The sequence below is a fragment of the Patagioenas fasciata genome, chromosome 14 (genome assembly GCF_037038585.1).
Source record: "Patagioenas fasciata isolate bPatFas1 chromosome 14, bPatFas1.hap1, whole genome shotgun sequence".
Classification (NCBI taxonomy): domain Eukaryota; kingdom Metazoa; phylum Chordata; class Aves; order Columbiformes; family Columbidae; genus Patagioenas; species Patagioenas fasciata.
The window spans coordinates 2,300,358-2,317,733 of NC_092533.1; the positions used below are offsets into that span (position 1 = coordinate 2,300,358).

At 48.2% G+C, this 17,376-nt stretch overlaps 1 protein-coding gene across 1 annotated transcript in view; it reads left to right on the top strand.

Annotated features, from left to right (window-relative positions):
• The window catches only part of UBTD2 (ubiquitin domain containing 2), a 48,267-nt gene extending 36,817 nt beyond the window's left edge, over positions 1–11,450 (top strand). Inside the window, exon 3 of the mRNA XM_065848917.2 lies at positions 5,383–11,450. Coding sequence (XP_065704989.1) covers positions 5,383–5,780 — 398 coding nt within the window. The 3' untranslated portion in view covers positions 5,781–11,450. The remainder of the gene's footprint in view (positions 1–5,382) is intronic.
• The last annotated feature ends 5,926 nt before the right edge of the window (positions 11,451–17,376 follow it).

Sequence of the window (17,376 nt, forward strand, 5' to 3'; positions counted from 1 at the left end):
TTTACTAGCAAGTGTATGCACACCATTAATGATCATAGCCCATTGTTGTTCTCTGTACGTGGTGCAAGGCACAGGCTTGCACGAGTACTCCCACGCATTGCCCTCCAGAAAACGGCAAAGCTGCAGTTGTTAGCTGTGGCATTAAGCCATTTTAGTCATTATTAAGTTATATGGGGTTTAATGTGAAAGAGCTTTTTTCCTATTAACTCCTCCCAGTTTATGGTGGTTGTAGGGGAGCTGGAACGAAGCACTGCGTGTTTGCACTTGTCCCAATCCTGTTTGTGTGCTGAGCAGGGTCACCCTTCGTCACCCTCCTGTGCTCTTGACGTCAGTATGGATTTTATTTTCCTATAAGATGCTGTGTTTCCCAGCCGTGACCTGGAATCAGTGACTAATAAAGATTAAGAGATAGTTCAGCTTTTCTGACTCAGTCATTGCTCTCTAGGAATTGCTGTACTGCAGGACCCACTTGTTTTCTGATGCTCATCATGAGATTCGGGTGTTAGTGACCTATATTGGATCCAAACCAATAGTTTACAGGTGAAAACTCGACTATTGCCAAGTTATTCAGCAATCCAGGCTCAGCTTGGGTTTGGAATGGAGCTTTTCAGTAAGAAAAACAAATGAACCAGCTGTTCCTTTGGCAAATGTGTTATACACAGACACTTAGACTCCTTAAATTAGCTTGTCTCATTGCAATGCTGGGCTTTGGTTTGTGTTTTAATTTCTCTTCCTGCAGCAAGTCTGTCTGGGGGAAGGGAAGACGAGATGGAAATCTGCTCCATTTTTAAGTTTTGGGCTTTTCTGAGCAATCAGTCTCAAAACTGCTCGAAATCTTAAAGAAACAGAAGGCACATAATGAACAGAAAGCAATACATTTGCTGCTTTTTCTGCAGAGAGAATGGCGTGCAGCTTTGAAGTGCGTTAAAACTTGTTATGGTTTTGGATGAATGTGGTCATATGTGCCTGATTGCAAAAGCTTTGGAAGAAGTTTAGATTTGTGTCATTTAGGTCTCTTAAATTGCTGGTGCTTCCATGCACAGAAGGAGAAATCGGTCCACACTTGAACCGCTCAGGGACGGACGCGGTGTTTCAACCAGTCCTTCTTAGTGCTTTCCCTTACTAACCCAGAGAAATGTCTCCATCCTAATAATCTCAGTAAAACCAAGTTTTATGGCCTGCAGGGCAATTAATTTCAAAATGTTCCAGTTCCGTATGCTTGATGATTATCACATCTGCTTGTTTTTCTGCCTGAAATGCTCAAGCTGTCTCCTACCTGGATAGCAACCAACAAGAAGCTCTGCATCGCAGCTCCTTCCAGAATTCCCCAGGCTCCAGGTTGATACTGCTTTGGAAATACTAAAATAATCCCGTACGCTGTGGTTCTAGCATTGTATCTTCTGCCTGACTCGAATCAAGCCTATAAAGTTAACCCCATACTTGTGTTGCAGCCTCGGTAGTGAATGGCTCTGAAGCTTGCTTGGCAGTGTGTTTAACTGGGAGATTTTCAGAGAAGTGAATTGGCCAGTGAGATCCTCAGCTTAATTCTGCATGATAGAAAGTTAGAGAGGGTTAGAGCTCGGGTGTGTGGGTTGGTTTGTTGGTTGGTGCTGTCATTGGCTTTCCTCAAAGGCCAATCTTCATGTTGCTGTCAGGATGTTTAGTGTCCGAGTTTATTAAGTCATGTCAACATTTAGAGGAGTGTTTAAAGACACAAGGAGTACGCAAGTATATGAAGTACCGGTAAGCTTAATTTGTCCTCTCCTCATTTAAGATCTTCTTATAACATCTTGGCCTTTCCCATCCAGTACAGAATCGCCCCAGACCGTGTGCCTGCCACCCGTCCTCTCTGCTCCTTCCTTCCCAAAATCTGCCCCTTTTGCGCAGTTTCTGTATGTGATCCAGCAGTGAGAATTCAAAGTACTGCCTCACCCTCTAGGTCTTAGCGTCTGGCCCTGGTCTGGTTGCCTGCGGCGGGCTGCGGTGCCCGGGGAGGGCGCAGGGCTGGGCTGCGGTGCCCGGGGAGGGCGCAGGGCTGGGCTGCGGTGCCCGGGGAGGGCGCCGGGTTGGGCTGCGGTGCCCGGGGAGGGCGCCGGGTTGGGCTGCGGTGCCCGGGGAGGGCGCCGGGCTGAGCCGCAGCACTGCTGCTTGCCCTGCTTTTTGCTTCTTCAGTTTACTGGAGGCTGCATCCTTCCTAAACCATAAATGGCTGGTGAGGACCCTTGTTGCCTAGGTAACGGGGAAACCGAAAAAAAATAAAATAATAATAATAATTCTTTTTTTCATTGTGTTTTCTCATAAAAACCTGGCATTCTTTCAGCGCCCCTTCCTGCTGATTAACTTCTGTGGCCCAAGCCGATGTATCTTGCAGGAGGGATTTATGGAGCCAGACTCTTCTCGGTGACAATCAATGAGACAAGGGGCAATGGGTATAAAATGGAACACAGGAGGTTCTACTTAAATATGAGAAGAAACTTGTTCGGGGTGAGGGTGGCAGAGCCTGGCCCAGGCTGCCCAGGGAGGTTGTGGAGTCTCCTTCTCTGCAGACATTCAAACCCGCCTGGACACCTTCCTGTGGAACCTCAGCTGGGTGTTCCTGCTCCATGGGGGATTGCACTGGATGAGCTTTCCAGGGCCCTTCCAACCCCTGACATTCTGGGATTCTGTGAAGGATCAGGAATATGGCTTTCAGTTACACAAGCAAAATTGCAAAGGTTTTTCGCTCACAAAACTCGTCTTCCCTGGTTTAATCAATATATCCAATCTTGAAAGCCATTGAGTGGTGTGTAACAGGACTTGAGAACCTTAGGGATGTTTTCACCAGTACAGGTGGAAGAATGGAATTACCAGGGAGGTTCATGGGAACCTGTTGTTATATTAACAATTTGTTATAAACCATTTCTCAGGCTGGCATGGGACTGTGCAGCTTTCATTGGCAAGAGGTTTCCCCTACTGTATCTTTATTTGTTTGTTTGGGGTTGTTTTTCCTTTGTTTAAGATAAACCTCCAAATTAACTGCTGTTTCAGGGGATTTTTGTTAATATTGCTTATCTGATTTTGATTAAGCAATCCACTGTTTATAGCATGCTTAGTTCGGCTTCAAATACTGAAGAAATTCCTTAGCAAGCTGACCCCATTGTATTTAAAATTAACTCTTTGATATGCTGTTGTAAAGCGGGAGCATTCTTTTTAAGATACGTGGCTTTTAAACAGATACGTGGCTTTTAAACAGATACGAGTTTGGCTGTTCTGGCTGAACTGAAAGGCTGTTGAAGTTTGAATTTTTCTCTGTTTCTATGACCTGTGATCCAGAATTTACACTGTGACATTTACTGCATAGATCGGGCGTACAGAACGAAATGAGCTTTGTAAAACAAAACCGAAGGATGGGAACTTCAGGACCTGGTCTGTAAATAACAAAGTACCACGAAAGATATAGATCCAATACGCTTTTGATAAAAGCTGGTTTACTCTGAGATGACGAGTGATACAAGACTGTAATCAGTGGTATAATGATATTTTTCTGGATTTCCTTTTTTTGTTCTGTTTTCTCAGTAAATCTCTGGCCACAGCCGCCTTGGTTCTGCCTGTACAAAAGCAGCCGCACCTAAAACATTGATCTTTAACCAAAGATTTCCTCTGTGTGTTCTCATCAACACAGGGTATCATTAAAAAAAGGGGGCTTCTGTCTAAAAGACAGATTTCCGGTGCAAGGTGCTGCTGTCACAGTGGGCTGAGTGGCACAGTGTGTCCCCAAGGTACCGTTTTCACAGAACCCCAGGATGTCAGGGGTTGAAGGGCCCTGGAAAGCTCATCCAGTGCAATCCCCCCATGGAGCAGGAACACCCAGCTGAGGTTCCACAGGAAGGGGTCCAGGCGGGTTTGAATGTCTGCAGAGAAGGAGACTCCACAACCCCCCTGGGCAGCCTGGGCCAGGCTCTGACACCCTCACCAGGAACAAGTTTCTTCTCATATTGAAGTGGAACCTCCTGTATTCCAGTTTGCACCCATTGCCCCTTGTCCTGTCACTGGTTGTCACCAAGAAGAGCCTGGCTCCATCCTCCTGACACTCCCCCTTTATATATCTGTAAACATTACTTTATATTGCAGTAATTTTGCTGATCAAACAGCAAAGTTTAAGACAACTCACTGTCGGCATGAAAAAATCTCCAGCTAAAAAACCACCCTTAGTTTGTGCCAAGGAGCAGTCGGGTGTTGCGTGCACAACTGCCAAGTCAAAGACTTTTTGATATATTGTGTAGCTCAAGGACTTGGCTCCTCTTCAGACGTTTCCAGCTACAAGGGAATGGGTGATCTTGCAAGTGAATGTGCCCCCTCTAGGGGCAAAAATGTGGAAATTTCTTACAGCAGGTAAATCCGAGACGGGGAGAAGCGTTTGCTTGGAGTCTATCTGGGTTTTTTTACCAGACTGAGCAGGGAATTCTGCTGTGATTTAGGACACAGCTTCTCTGCATCTCCTTCTCCTGGCTCTCTGCATGTGCTCTACGCAGCAGGGCTCTGCTTTCGGGCTTTTCTTGCTCCTAATGCGTCCTGAAAACCCTGCTGTTTTAACAGGGTATTTCTTGAAACGTCTTTACCAAGTGTGTCTCACACTGTGAAGAAGGCAGCTTGAGTTTGTTACTTCAGCAAGTGTATTAATTCTCATCCTCAGCACGAGCACCTGGGTTATCTTGGGGGACCTCTCAGGAATCTGGGGAAATAAAAATCACTCCTGAACCTTCAGGGCTTGGAAAACGGGAGTTACAGATGCTGTGTGAACGTGAAGCGTGCGCTGGGGCAGTGACACTGTTCTGTGTGTGGAGCTGCAGGGTTGTGCGACTTGGGTGGTCGTGTTTGTTTGTTCTGGCAGCGCTTGCTAAAACACGAGTCCTGTATGAAACCGTTTCGGCAATTGCTGAATGTTTGAGAAGTTAGAAAACCTCTCTTTCATAGTGGTCTTTTGCCCTTGGTCTTTGCCGTTTTGCCTTTTCAGAGCTTGGATTTAGGATCGTGTAGTTTATCCGAGTGCGGTTTTCTGGGTGCACCTGTGGCCCGGACCTCGGGCTGTGCTGGGGGCGAAATATTCCGACGTGGGGAGAACATCATCCTCCCTCACCTCTCCCTTCCTGCTGCTTTTGAAGCTTATCCTGGTTTATCTGCAGGGAGGGATGTGTTTGGCTTTTAGGGGATGCTTTTAAGTAAACCTCAAGTTTCCACACGAAAACGAAGTGAAGCAATTTCTAATGAAAACTTCGGATTTTTTTTAATCAATCCTTTAAAGCCTGAATTCAGACCTCAGCACTCAGATAACAGCAGGGTCAGCGCTTCGACGTTCAATGTGCGACGCATTCGTGTTAATCTTTTCCCTTCTTCCCTCCCCAGGTGCTCTTACGGAGTGTTACGATGAACTGGGCAACCGGTACCAGCTCCCCGTCTACTGCCTCGCGCCGCCCATCAACATGATCGAGGAGAAGGGCGACCTGGAGACTCTGGATATTCCTGATCCCCCGCCCAATTCAGGGCACGAATGCCAGCTCCGTTTGCGCCTGTCCACAGGCAAAGACCTCAAACTCATGGTCCGCAGCATGGACACCGTGTACCACATGAAGAGGCGGCTGCACGCGGTGGAGGGAGTGGAGCCGGGCAGCCAGCGCTGGTTCTTCTCGGGCAGGCCGCTGGCTGACAAAATGAAACTGGAGGAGCTGAAAATCCCAAAGGACTACGTGGTGCAAGTCATCGTGAGCCAGCCCTTAGCAAATCCCACCCCGGTGGAAAACTGATTTCTGCTTGTTTATTGATTCTTCTTTCCTCCGTCTCTGTCGTGGGGTTTGTTTTCACTGCCCTCTCTTCTTTCGGTTTGTCCTGCTATAATGGATTGGTTCCAAGAAATGACCAGCAAAAATTCCATCTGTGATGGAGATCTGCAAAAACAAAACATAAAAATGTAAACTGGCCTTTGGGGTTTGCCTGATCTCATATCTAATGCAACAGCAAGCAAGGGCAAAGAAGGGGAAGAGAAAAGGGAGGAGGTGCAAGGAGGGAGGGAAGAAATTGTAGTTCACTTAATACAAAAACGTAATGATTCTTAAAACCGCAGGTGGTGTCCTGATCCGCAGAGCCAGAGCAACAGAGAGCACTTTTTAAAAAATAAAATTAATCAGTTTATAACATTTCATATCAGCACCACACACAGTTCATGCAAGAACTGCAGCTGCTCCGGGCAGGCCCTGCACTGCCTGATCACAGGTTCCTTTCTGGTTCCACCGAACTCTGGTGCAGCGCTGGGCTGGGCGCTTGGGCCCCATCCTGCGCGGGCAGCTCCTGGGGATGCTCACACCGAGCAATTGTACATTCCAAGCTGGCAGCGCGGTCCTGTGCCATTGCTGGCTCCCGAGCTGGGCAAACAGCCCTCCGGAGCTTTGGGCAATAACTTAACGTATACTCTCACGTACTGTACTGTAAACTTCCTTGCTACAAGACTGACTTAGCCTGAGGTTCACTGGCTGACCGGCAACTGCCGAATTACTATTTATCACTCAGATTGTTAAACTAAGCTCTGAGCAGCCTGGCTGAGCGGTGTGCTGTGTTTAAGCATAAGGTGCATCGCCTTTGTCCGGCGGCACCGCTGTGACAGGCGCAGGTTACGCTGCATTTACACCCAGGCGCAGTGTGTGTTTGCAGCTCCTCCTGCTCGGTTCCTAGAGGGCACAGAGTGTGGAAGACGGTGAGGAGGACGCGGCAGCTCACGGTTTGCAGCTTTTCATGGGAGCGTCGTCAGCAGCAGCCGGTGTCCTCGCTCTGGTGACCCTGCGGCCAGGACAAGCGCGGTGTCCTCACCAGCACACCCCATGGCCCAGAGCCAGACGGTGCCGTTTCGCAGCCAGCGCTTTCCCTTCAGAATGTATGAGGAGCCCTTTCGGCAAATGACAAATCCTTTTGTAGTCTCAAAAATCTGAATAGGAGCCTGTTTTTTGGGGGGGGGCAGGTAGTGGTGATCTAATCGCTAATTCCCTCAGTTAGAGATGCTCTCTGCGTTCCTTTGGCTGCCCTGCGCCCCTCTCTGGCAATGCCTTTGGTTGAGATCAAATGCTCTGTTCCTTTTAAACATGATTTCTAGTTTGCTCGTTTTTTCAGCCGTCGTTGAAATCACTTCACTTCTTCCACAGCCGAATGTGCTGTTTGGCTATCAATAGCATATTTTTATTGCTTTCTGTCTTCCCTCTCTGCATCAATGGTCTAAAGCTACAATTGTCCCGGCTACTTCTCGTCTGGTGGCAAAACTGGTGGGTTTGGGTGACAATTTTAAAGCTGTTACTTTTGCTCTTTCATTAATTCCGTAGAACTCAGTTTCTGGGACTCACAGGGAATTCTCGCTCCATGAGCATCAGCGTGGAACCAGAGCGAGCGGAGTCACTGCTGCAGCGTCACGAGTCGTTCCCAGCAGGTGGGAGCATTTATGCTGATGGTTGGAAAACAGATCCATATTTTATATGCATTTTTCCACCCTCCCCCTGATAAACCTGAGTATCATTTTAGTCCCTGTGTTGTATTAAGCCTGCAGTTTTCTGGCAGCCCCTTCGGCCCTGATTTGGTGCAGGACGACTGACGAGCAGCGGCAGAGCTGCGCGAAGGAAAATGAGTTCCCTGTTCTCATCAACACCAAAGTGACTTGGTTTTCTTTCTTTCTTTTTAAATATTAAAACTGAGAAATAGCGATCTTCGACAAAAGTTTTCTATTGTGGGGTTCTTTTAAGAAAAATATGATTTGCTATACTGGCTTTTTTTCAGCCAGATCTTTTGCATTCCAGAGTGGGGGGAAAATATCTGATATATAAACAACTCGAGAATCCCTTGGGTTTTCAGTGGGCAAAGGATGGTTTCATGCCAGGAAGACACTACTTGTACGGCATAACTATATAAATGGTCTTTACGATGTCATTTCGCTGCAGTCCCTTCTGGAAGAGAGGAAATGATGATAGATTAAGGAGTAGTAACTGGGGTGACAATTCTGTAACTGTGAACACTAAAACACTACTCTTTTCTTTAGGCAATTGTCACCATGGGCTGTTTTCAGGTTTACGGTGTCTAGGCACTGGGAGAGCTTCTCCCCCTCTGCCCTCTCTTAGTTGGAAAAGGTTCAGTTTTGCAATGCTGTAATAGATGACCGTGTTTTACATTAATTGCTTTTATGCTGGGGAGCAAGGTGATGACCTGAGGGCCATGTGGTGAGCAGCCTTTGAGTAGAACCGAGAACAGGTTCATGAAAATACTCTTTTCTCCAACAGCCTCCCCCCTCTTGTCCGTTAAACTCATCTGAAACTGAAAATAAATCAAGGGTAAAATGTTCTCGCTGGTGCAAGTTAAGACTTTTTAACCTCTTCTGTATAAAGTGACAGATGTGCTCAACACCCTGTCGGAAACAAATTTTACAAGATTTGTATTAGGAGAAGATTCTATGTTTCAAAATTTTAGAGATATATATATATATATTAAAGAAATACCAGTAATGAAGGCATACAGCATGTTGACTAACCTATCCCGTTGTATATAGCTAGAGGTTGCAATGTACATTGAGAAAACATGCATTTCTGTCCCTGAAACGCCTGATCTTTGTCCTTCGAGATGCTCTTTGGTGCAAATGCTGGTGCAGCATCTGGGCTGGGGCTCCTGCGGGACCCAAGCTTGGGTATCATTGGAGCAATGCAACAGGTTTTTTAACAAATGCAGCCATGAACTGCAATGCCCAGTGAGGAGTGATAGATTTTTTTCTAAGTTTTATTGTATTTGTTAGGCACTTCACCCCTTTGTGTCACTCTCGATTAGCCCTGGCTACGAGCTGATGCCAGCAGATCACACTTCTTACCATGTTAGTGAGAAGCCTGTTTGATGTCATTCAGATTTTTATCCTCTTCATTGTTGCTTCTGCCTGACCCAGAAGTAATAACCGGGTGAAACTCCGCACACCCGAACAGCTTGAAAAGCAGAGAGGGGTGAACAGGCAGAGTTTGGGGCGAGGGAGCTCCAGGAAGCTGTGGGAGCTGCAGGGGTGTTGTTCAAGCTGTGGGAGCTGCAGGGGTGTTGTTCAAGCTGTGGGTGCTGCAGGGGTGTTGTTCGAGCTGTGGGTGCTGCAGGGGTGTTGTTCGAGCTGTGGGTGCTGCAGGGGTGTTGTTCAAACTCTGGGTGCTGCAGGGGTGTTGTTTGAGCTGTGGGTGCTGCAGGGGTGTTGTTCGAGCTCTGGGTGCTGTAGGGGTGTTGTTTGAGCTGTGGGTGCTGCAGGGGTGTTGTTCGAGCTCTGGGTGCTGTAGGGGTGTTGTTTGAGCTGTGGGTGCTGCAGGGGTGTTGTTTGAGCTCTGGGTGCTGTAGGGGTGTTGTTTGAGCTGTGGGTGCTGCAGGGGTGTTGTTCAAGCTCTGGGTGCTGTAGGGACGTTGGTCGGTGCTACAGGAGGATGCTCAGGGTCATCTTCCACAACCAAGTGACAGCTGCTCCTTCTGAGCATCCCACCCATTTCGTTGACTTCCTCGTCTCGTTGTGCATCAGAGTTCATTGGTGTCCTCTGCAGGGAACACAGCGTGGAACAGCTGCACTGCAAGCATTTGGGTTAGTTTTCTGAAAGCCTTTGCTTCTCTGGATCTAGGAGATATTTTGGAAAACTAAATGGTGCGAGTCAGCAGTGTAATAAGTTGGGGTTTTTTAATAGACCCCCCTAATGCTGAAAGTAGTAGTGATAACACAACCAAAACCCACCTCACCCCAGGAGCAACCAGACCAAACCCCAGCTCCTCTTTGCTTTCACAGGACGATCCTGAACGAGGAGGGGAGGAAAGGGGCTCATTGGAGCAACAAGGCAACACATGGCAGTGCGCGCAACCTTTGGTAAAGCAGGTGGCTGACAGACACAATATTGCTGTTGTATGACGAGCTTCTGCATATATATCCATTGTTAGTAAATAATGTAAAAACTTTTTCGAAGTATTAAAATAAATCTTAGTTTGTTACAATGTTGGGATGCTTTTAGCCATGGAGCTTTGAAAGCGCTTTAGCTGTGTAAGTGTTGAATTAAATGCTGTGTGTTTCTCCATTTCTCTCTTCTTCGGAAGCGTAAGCCGTAGCTACGTTTCTGACTCTTGATCTGTATTTTACAAACCCTTTTCTATGTCACTGTAAATACATCCCAGACCCTGCACCTTATGCAGAGAATGTTTACATTTAAAAAAGAGAAAAAAAGATTGCTGGCTTTTCACTGCGCTGCTCAGCTGCTGTTGTGTTGAAATGAAGGTGATCTCTGTGGGAAAATGGGCTGGTTTTCCTTTGCCCGTCACCGCCTCCCCGTAATTCCGAGTCCCTCCTGGACGGTGCCTGGCGGCTCTTGGACAGTTTGCATCCACCCGGAATGGCTGTAGGGGTTATAGGAGAAAGGTGCTATTGAAAACTTGCTTTGGGTGGGGGGATGAGCTTCGTATGTTCTGCAAACTCTTCTTGGGAAAAAGAACAAAACGTGCTTCATGCCCATGAGATGCTGGTGGGATGCCGTGCGGGTTAATGCACCCAGGAAGCCTTCGAGTTAAACTTCCCAAGCTTTCTCTCCCAAAGAAGATGAATGTCCTGCTGTTCCATCTGCAGCTACAAACACTTGCGTTGCTTAATGACTGTATATACAAGCCTGCCCACTTTAGGACTTCCCATAAAGCGTTTTTGATGGCTCTGCTCTGCAAACGACTCTCCTCTTCCACTTTCATCCGCTTAGATCCTCCGTAGCCGCGTGTGTTGCTGTTTATAGGCGATGGAGCTGTAGCTCTGGTTCCGAGGGACGTCCCACTGAGCCTGCAGAAGCGAAACCCTTGGAGGATGAGCTGTTTTAACCCACAGGCTTCTGACCGTGGATCTGAGACTTCTCATCAACACGTCCACTGGGCTCTCCTTGAAAAAGCGCGTTCCTGCCTCCCAGCAGGACCACTCGTTGGGTATTTATCCGGTAGGACTCTGTATTTGTATATTTTACACATGAAGACCATTCGATCAGAGCCATGGGGCAAACAGAGAACTTAAAATCCTGACTCCTGCCTTAAAACTTCATCTTGAGCTCCAAAAATTCTGCACCTGCTCATTCCCAAGTCCCTTTATTTTTTTCCTTAGGAAATCTGAATCCAGTGCAAGGCTGGAGGCAATTCGAGGAGAATTAAAATAAATTTTAGCTGATGGCTTTATTAAAATAACTAACTGGTCTTGCATTAAAAACTCTATGTGTGCCTCTCTTAAGTCCAGGGAATGTTTAGAAAGCGGAGGTGGCTTTTGAGCAATGATGGAATGGCTGGTTTGCGAGACACTCGCTTTCCTGTGCTCTGAGCAAGAGACTTTGTGTCCTCTCTGCCTCATGGGAATGGCTTTCAAAGATGGCTGGTACCATCAAATTTGTACTTCTTGAATAAATATCTTCATTTTTACGGTAAAACTTCTTGTATGCGGTTTGTGTGTGCCACGTAACATTCGTATTACATAGGATACGGTGCACAGCTCCAACAGACGCTGAACAAGAACAAGGGGATTCCAGTGTGTAAAACACGCTCTTTAATTTGTCTTCCCCTCCCTGGCTCCTTCAGCCGATGAAGAATTCTGGGCCGATACAAAGATGCTGTGAACATCAGGTAATTTTTAAGATGCATTGTGCATTTTTATGTTGCACTTTGTGGTTGCCACATCACAGCGGTGTGTGCACGTGGTTCTAAATCCACTGCAAAGCACAGGCAGGTTGCCTTTAAACTGTTCAATTATGTCGTCTTTTATCCTAGGGAAGATCCTTTCCCATTGAGCTCAAACCATCACGCACTTCTATGGGAAACGCTGGACAAACTTCCTGTACTTAAAAAAGGGAAATCTTTTTCCCCCCTGCATTTAGAAAAATATAAGGAATCGTGGAAATGCCATCCATGCCTTAAGAAATAAACTGGTTTTGCTTTTTAAATTGATTCAATAGGGCTTTTAATCCTGAGCCGGAGCTCCACAACTTTTCCATTACCCGTCTGATACCCTGAAGACGCGTTTTGGTATTAATTTGGGTGCGTGACGGCGTTTTCTCTTGTAAATAAGGTGTGCAGTCCATGGAGAATGGATCTGTGTAATTGTCCTATAATTACATGAACCGACGTGTTGTCTTAATTCAGGTCACCACTCTTACAGTCTGGATTAACTGCCTCACGGATCAGAGGAGCAGGAATGATTCTTCTCGTAGGCTACTTTGGTCTAATGTTACCACAGCTAAACACTCCAATTCTTTTTCTAAGCTTAGGGCAGTTTCATGGTAGAGTTTATGACGTGAGTTATAAAACAAATAAGCGTGTGATGTCCCTGGAACTTTTTAGCTTTTCCCCCTAGATATATATATATATATATTCCTTTTATATATGTAAGTATAGATCATCTCTTTTATATATATGTATTCCCATTTGTTATGTACACATATGTGTAACAGAACAGGTGCAAAGCCTGTTTGTGCCCCGGAAAGACGATGGTTCTAGGTTGAAAGCACACGAGAGTCACAAGTTTCTCAGTGAAATCAAGTGCTGCTTCCCACCCTACAGCACAGGAGCCTGGGGTAGACAACTGTGTATGATTTGCAGAGCTATGTTTATAGATGATGGCTCTTCTATTCCTAATTGACACATCATTAATGCTGTATTGTGTCTATATTCAAGTTGCCATGACCTATTGCTATAGGATGTTGCATAATGTTCTACAGCCATCACGGGGTTTGTGCCCCATGGTGGATGCTGCTCCCGGACCTGTGCCAGCACCACTTGCCTTTTGCTGCCTAAAGCTGCATCCCAGCCTGGCTGAAACACCCATCCTGCTCCATCTGTGCCCCACAGACCGGTGCTGTGCTCAGCTCCAAAGGCAGCGCTAAGGGAAGTGATCTTTAACTCTGGTCCCAACTTTGCTGCTTTTTATGCTGGGACAACAGCGCCGGTCAGTGCAGAGACCCCAAAGTTACACTGGATGCTGTAGGGAGCATCTGGCTGAACACTCAGCACGGCTGGTCCCTCTGAATCAGGGCTAAAGATATCAAGGTAACCAACGGAAAAGGCACCGAGCTCTGCAAAGAGTGGCTGGTTGTGTTCTCTCCTTCTTTGAATAACCCCGGAAAGCTGGGATTTCAGCCACCCGGTTTATTTTCTCTGGACTCGGAGCGGTTGCGGAGGTCTGGGGGTGGGATGCCGCCTTGTAGCCGTGCCGAGACCTCTCTTCATGGGCGGTCAGCAGCCTCGCTTGGAGACTGCAATTTTCTGTTCTAATTAGTCCCTTATGCCGCAGCCATGCTGCTTCGTTAGAGAAGCTCTTTAATTGCAGTGAGTTTGGAGGAGGCTCAGTGATGTGATGCCCTGTGTGTACGGTGAGAGGAGGGAAATAAACTCACTGGATTACTGTGCCCAAAGGGTAAACACTTGATGTTTAGCAAGAGGAGCTAAACGGCCTCTCTTGCTTTCTCTCCACATGGACTTAATTAGGTGGTTTCGTTAACAAAGTAAACAGCGTTTCCTGTTGCTGGGCTGTTCCTCTGGTGCGCAGCAGCGCGGATGCAGGAGCTGCCCCAGCCTGGAGCGCTGGAAGATGCCGGTGTGAGGGTCTCCAGCTCAGAGATACCAGTCTGCCCCATTTCAAACCAGCCTGGCTTTGGGTGCCTCTAAACATGGTGAAACCACACCTGGAATATTGTGTCCAGTTGTGGCCCCTCAGTTCCAGAAGGACAGGGAACTGCTGCAGAGAGTCCAGCGCAGCCACCAAGATGCTGAAGGGAGTGGAGCATCTCCCGTGTGAGGAAAGGCTGAGGGAGCTGGGGCTCTGGAGCCGGAGAAGAGGAGACTGAGAGGGGACTCATTCATGTTTACAGAGATCTAAAGGGGGAGTGTCAGGAGGATGGAGCCAGGCTCTTCTCGGTGACAACCAGTGACAGGACAAGGGGCAATGGGTACAAACTGGAACACAAAAGGTTCCACTTAAATTTGAGAAGAAACTTGTTCCTGGTGAGGGTGGCAGAGCCTGGCCCAGGCTGCCCAGGGAGGTTGTGGAGTCTCCTTCTCTGCAGACATTCAAACCCGCCTGGACCCCTTCCTGTGGAACCTCAGCTGGGTGTTCCTGCTCCATGGGGGGATTGCACTGGATGAGCTTCCCAGGGCCCTTCAACCCCTGACGTTCTGGGATTCTGTGAAACAGCAGCGCTGGGGAGGAGGGTGATCTCTAAACCAGCGTGTGATGTCAGGGAGAGGAAGATGCTCTCTGTAAAGTACCGAGGAGATGCACCTGTGGTGGTGCATGGGGGAAGGCAACGCAGACATCAGCCCCAGTCCCTGTGTTGGGCTATGCCATTGAAGTCCCATTCGCATCAGTCCTTCCTCCTCCTCAGCCACCCCGGTGCTCACCTTGGTGGGGCAGCGATGGTGTGCACTGGAGAAAACAGAACAGCACTTTGACTTAGTCACTTTCTACAAGTTTGGTACCTCTATCTAGGGGTTTTAAGCTGAGCCCTGGGGGATGGAGAAGCAAGGCTGTGTTGTTCCCAGCTGGTGAAGGTTCTTGTGCAAGGCTGTCAGGAGCTCGCTGGTCTTGCCGGGAGGCTATTCATGATCCCCTTCTTCTTTTTGTTGTTGTTTGTCAGTGCAGAAGACTTCAAACGTCTTGAATTCCTTGTAGATGAGTTGCTAGTTTTGGAGAGGAGATAGATCCCTAGCTTAGCAAGGCAGCTTGTGCAATATGAACAGTGATTTCAGAGAACACCCCGAGTCCAGGCTCTTGTCCCCTTCTCCAACTCGCTGTAGTTTCCTGACTCAGTAGAAATTAATTCCAACTGGTTGCCTGTGGCTCATCCCGAACACGTTACAGGCTCATGGGGCACCTCCCTGGCACGGGGCTGGTTCTCTGCCATTTGTAACGACTTGCAGATGTTGGAGTGATTGGTAACAGCTGGAGGGCGCGGGTGCCCTCGCTGTGTCACGGCCACGCTGCTCCTGTTGAAGTGCCCTTTTAATCAGGCAGCCTTGAGATGAAAGGATAGAATCAATGCAACCCAGGGCTGAACCAGCTTATTCTGGGAAAGGACTCTGAGGACATGAGAAAACTGTGTGCAGGCCCCGGGCAGGACGGCGGCTTTGATACCCGGCTGCACCGAGAAACCACCCGGGAAACAGGCTGAGAGTCCTGCAGGGCTCACAGCAGGGATGGAACAACCATCGGTAGCAAATAATTGAAGAGGTGGTGGAACACAGAGGAGGAGAATTATCAACAAAACAATAACCCAGCAATCTAGCAGCAGAAAGGAGACGAAAGAGATGGGATCTCCCTCGGTTGTCTTGCTAAACGTTCTCCTGGAGCGTGCTGAGGTGCTGACACCATGAGGAGGCTTGTGACAGAGATACGAGGTGTCTACAGCCCATTAATGACAGGTTCCCTACCGGTGTAGCTGCAGGTGACCATCAGTCAGAGGGCGCTTCAGAGGGGGGAACAATCTGAAATAGCGCCGGAGTCCAGAAAGGGACACGGGTGAGCTGGTGGCAAAGTCAAATTGGGGAGGGATGGGTGCGTGTCCTGCCGAGGTGCCCCTGGCCGGCAGCTCTGGGAATGGACCGCAGAGAGCAGGGAGAATGATGAGAAGCTACAAGCACACTCAGAGAAAGAGGCTTTAAATAAAGGCACTTCTGCCAGTCCTGCCCGCTTCCTCCCACTGGAGTCTCCTCAGGCAGGAATATGCCTGGTTACTCCCCAAAAATTATATCTTCCTGTTCAAACATCTTCAGTTCAGACCATGCAGTAAATCACCAGAGACCCACTCCTGCATTCCCCAGAAAGAAACCTTGGGGCTTCAGTAAGAAGCAGCTGTGGTGCAAAATGAATCCCAAGGACTGATTTTGAATTTAGGGGCATTTTCACACCCTCTCTTTCAACTGTAATTTCTCTGATTTCACCTCATTTCCAGAAATATCGGTCCTTGAATGTCTTCTGGAATTTTGCTTTCTGGAAGTGGAGAGAAACCTTTGTGGCTTCAAACTTGTTAAAATCAATCCAGTTATCCCCGTCTACATCCAGCAGTTGAAAGGCAGGTCCCGGGTGCCGGTGGGCGAGCTGCTTTTCAGGACGATCCTGTTTTGGGGCAGAAAGGTCCAGAAACAGATGACAAGCACCCATTTCCTGCTTGGAAAGGATAAGTGGAATACCAGCCGGTGGTCGTGTCCAGAGCACAGATGTGACCTCCTGCAGGAAATAACAAAACCCGGGTGTTTCCTGCAGCAGAGCTGGGCTGCAGACGCTCTGCTCCCTTCTCCACAGGTACCCACAGCCAAGGGCTTGTTTTTTGGGCAACTCCTTGCCCAAGTGGGCAGCGTGAGCCCGGAGGAGCGTTTAGACGGTTCCTACCTGGCAACAGGTCCAGGGGTGGATTTATCCCGGAGGAGCGAGGTTGGTGTTAACAGGGGGACCGCTCATTTCCCTGCTTTCCTTTTCAGTGCAGCACAGACCCAGGGAGCCTCTCCATCCCTTGTTTGCAATGAGTAACGATCACCTCCAGCGAGCTGATTCCCCCGCCGCGGGCACTGGATGGTGCAGATGTCCCTGTACCAACCCCAGGACCCGCAGGCTCCGCACCTCGTGGGACAGGAGCCCCCATGCCATTGTGTAGAACACATTACAGCAAATCCTCCCTCTCGTGTTCCAGCAAATCGACCAGCAGCGTGATCTGGTCCTCGTTCAGGTCACTCACGTAATGGGCAGAGCAATCAAACTGCGGATCTGGAGAACAGCGAGCTCTGAGGCACCGTCTGCGCAAAGCTAACAGCAATAATTAACAAGGTGTAATTTATTTTATTTTAAATGCCCACTAGCTCCCAGACAGCTTGTACAGACAATTAAAACACAGTAGCAGACAAAAGATACTGTTTAGAATTAATAGAACAGTATTAATAAGATGGCCTAATTTATGAAAAGGGCATGTGTGATTTCTGCACAGAAAGCGATGGTAGAGTGCTCGTAATTCTCTGTCTTCTCGACTCCCCTGGAAGAAAAAAGAGCTTTTCCAACAAACCCGAAACACGGGAATAGACTGAAGCACTGCAGGTGGGGATGCTGTGAACCAGCAGAGGGGTTGCAAACAGCCTCACATGGAGGACACTTGGCAAGAAACCCCCTGCTGTCTAACACGGAGCACGATCGGTTTATGGAAAGGATTACTTGGTGAGGTTGCCGCAGTACGGAGGAATTCGCTGAGCGAGCCAGAAATCCCCCCTTTCCCCGTGCTCCTGGCACCTCGCTTGCACAGCTGTGTCCGTCTCCTTTGTGGCCGGCCTGGTGGTTCCCGTGTCGACGATCTGCTGGTTGTGCCAGACCTGCTTATCATG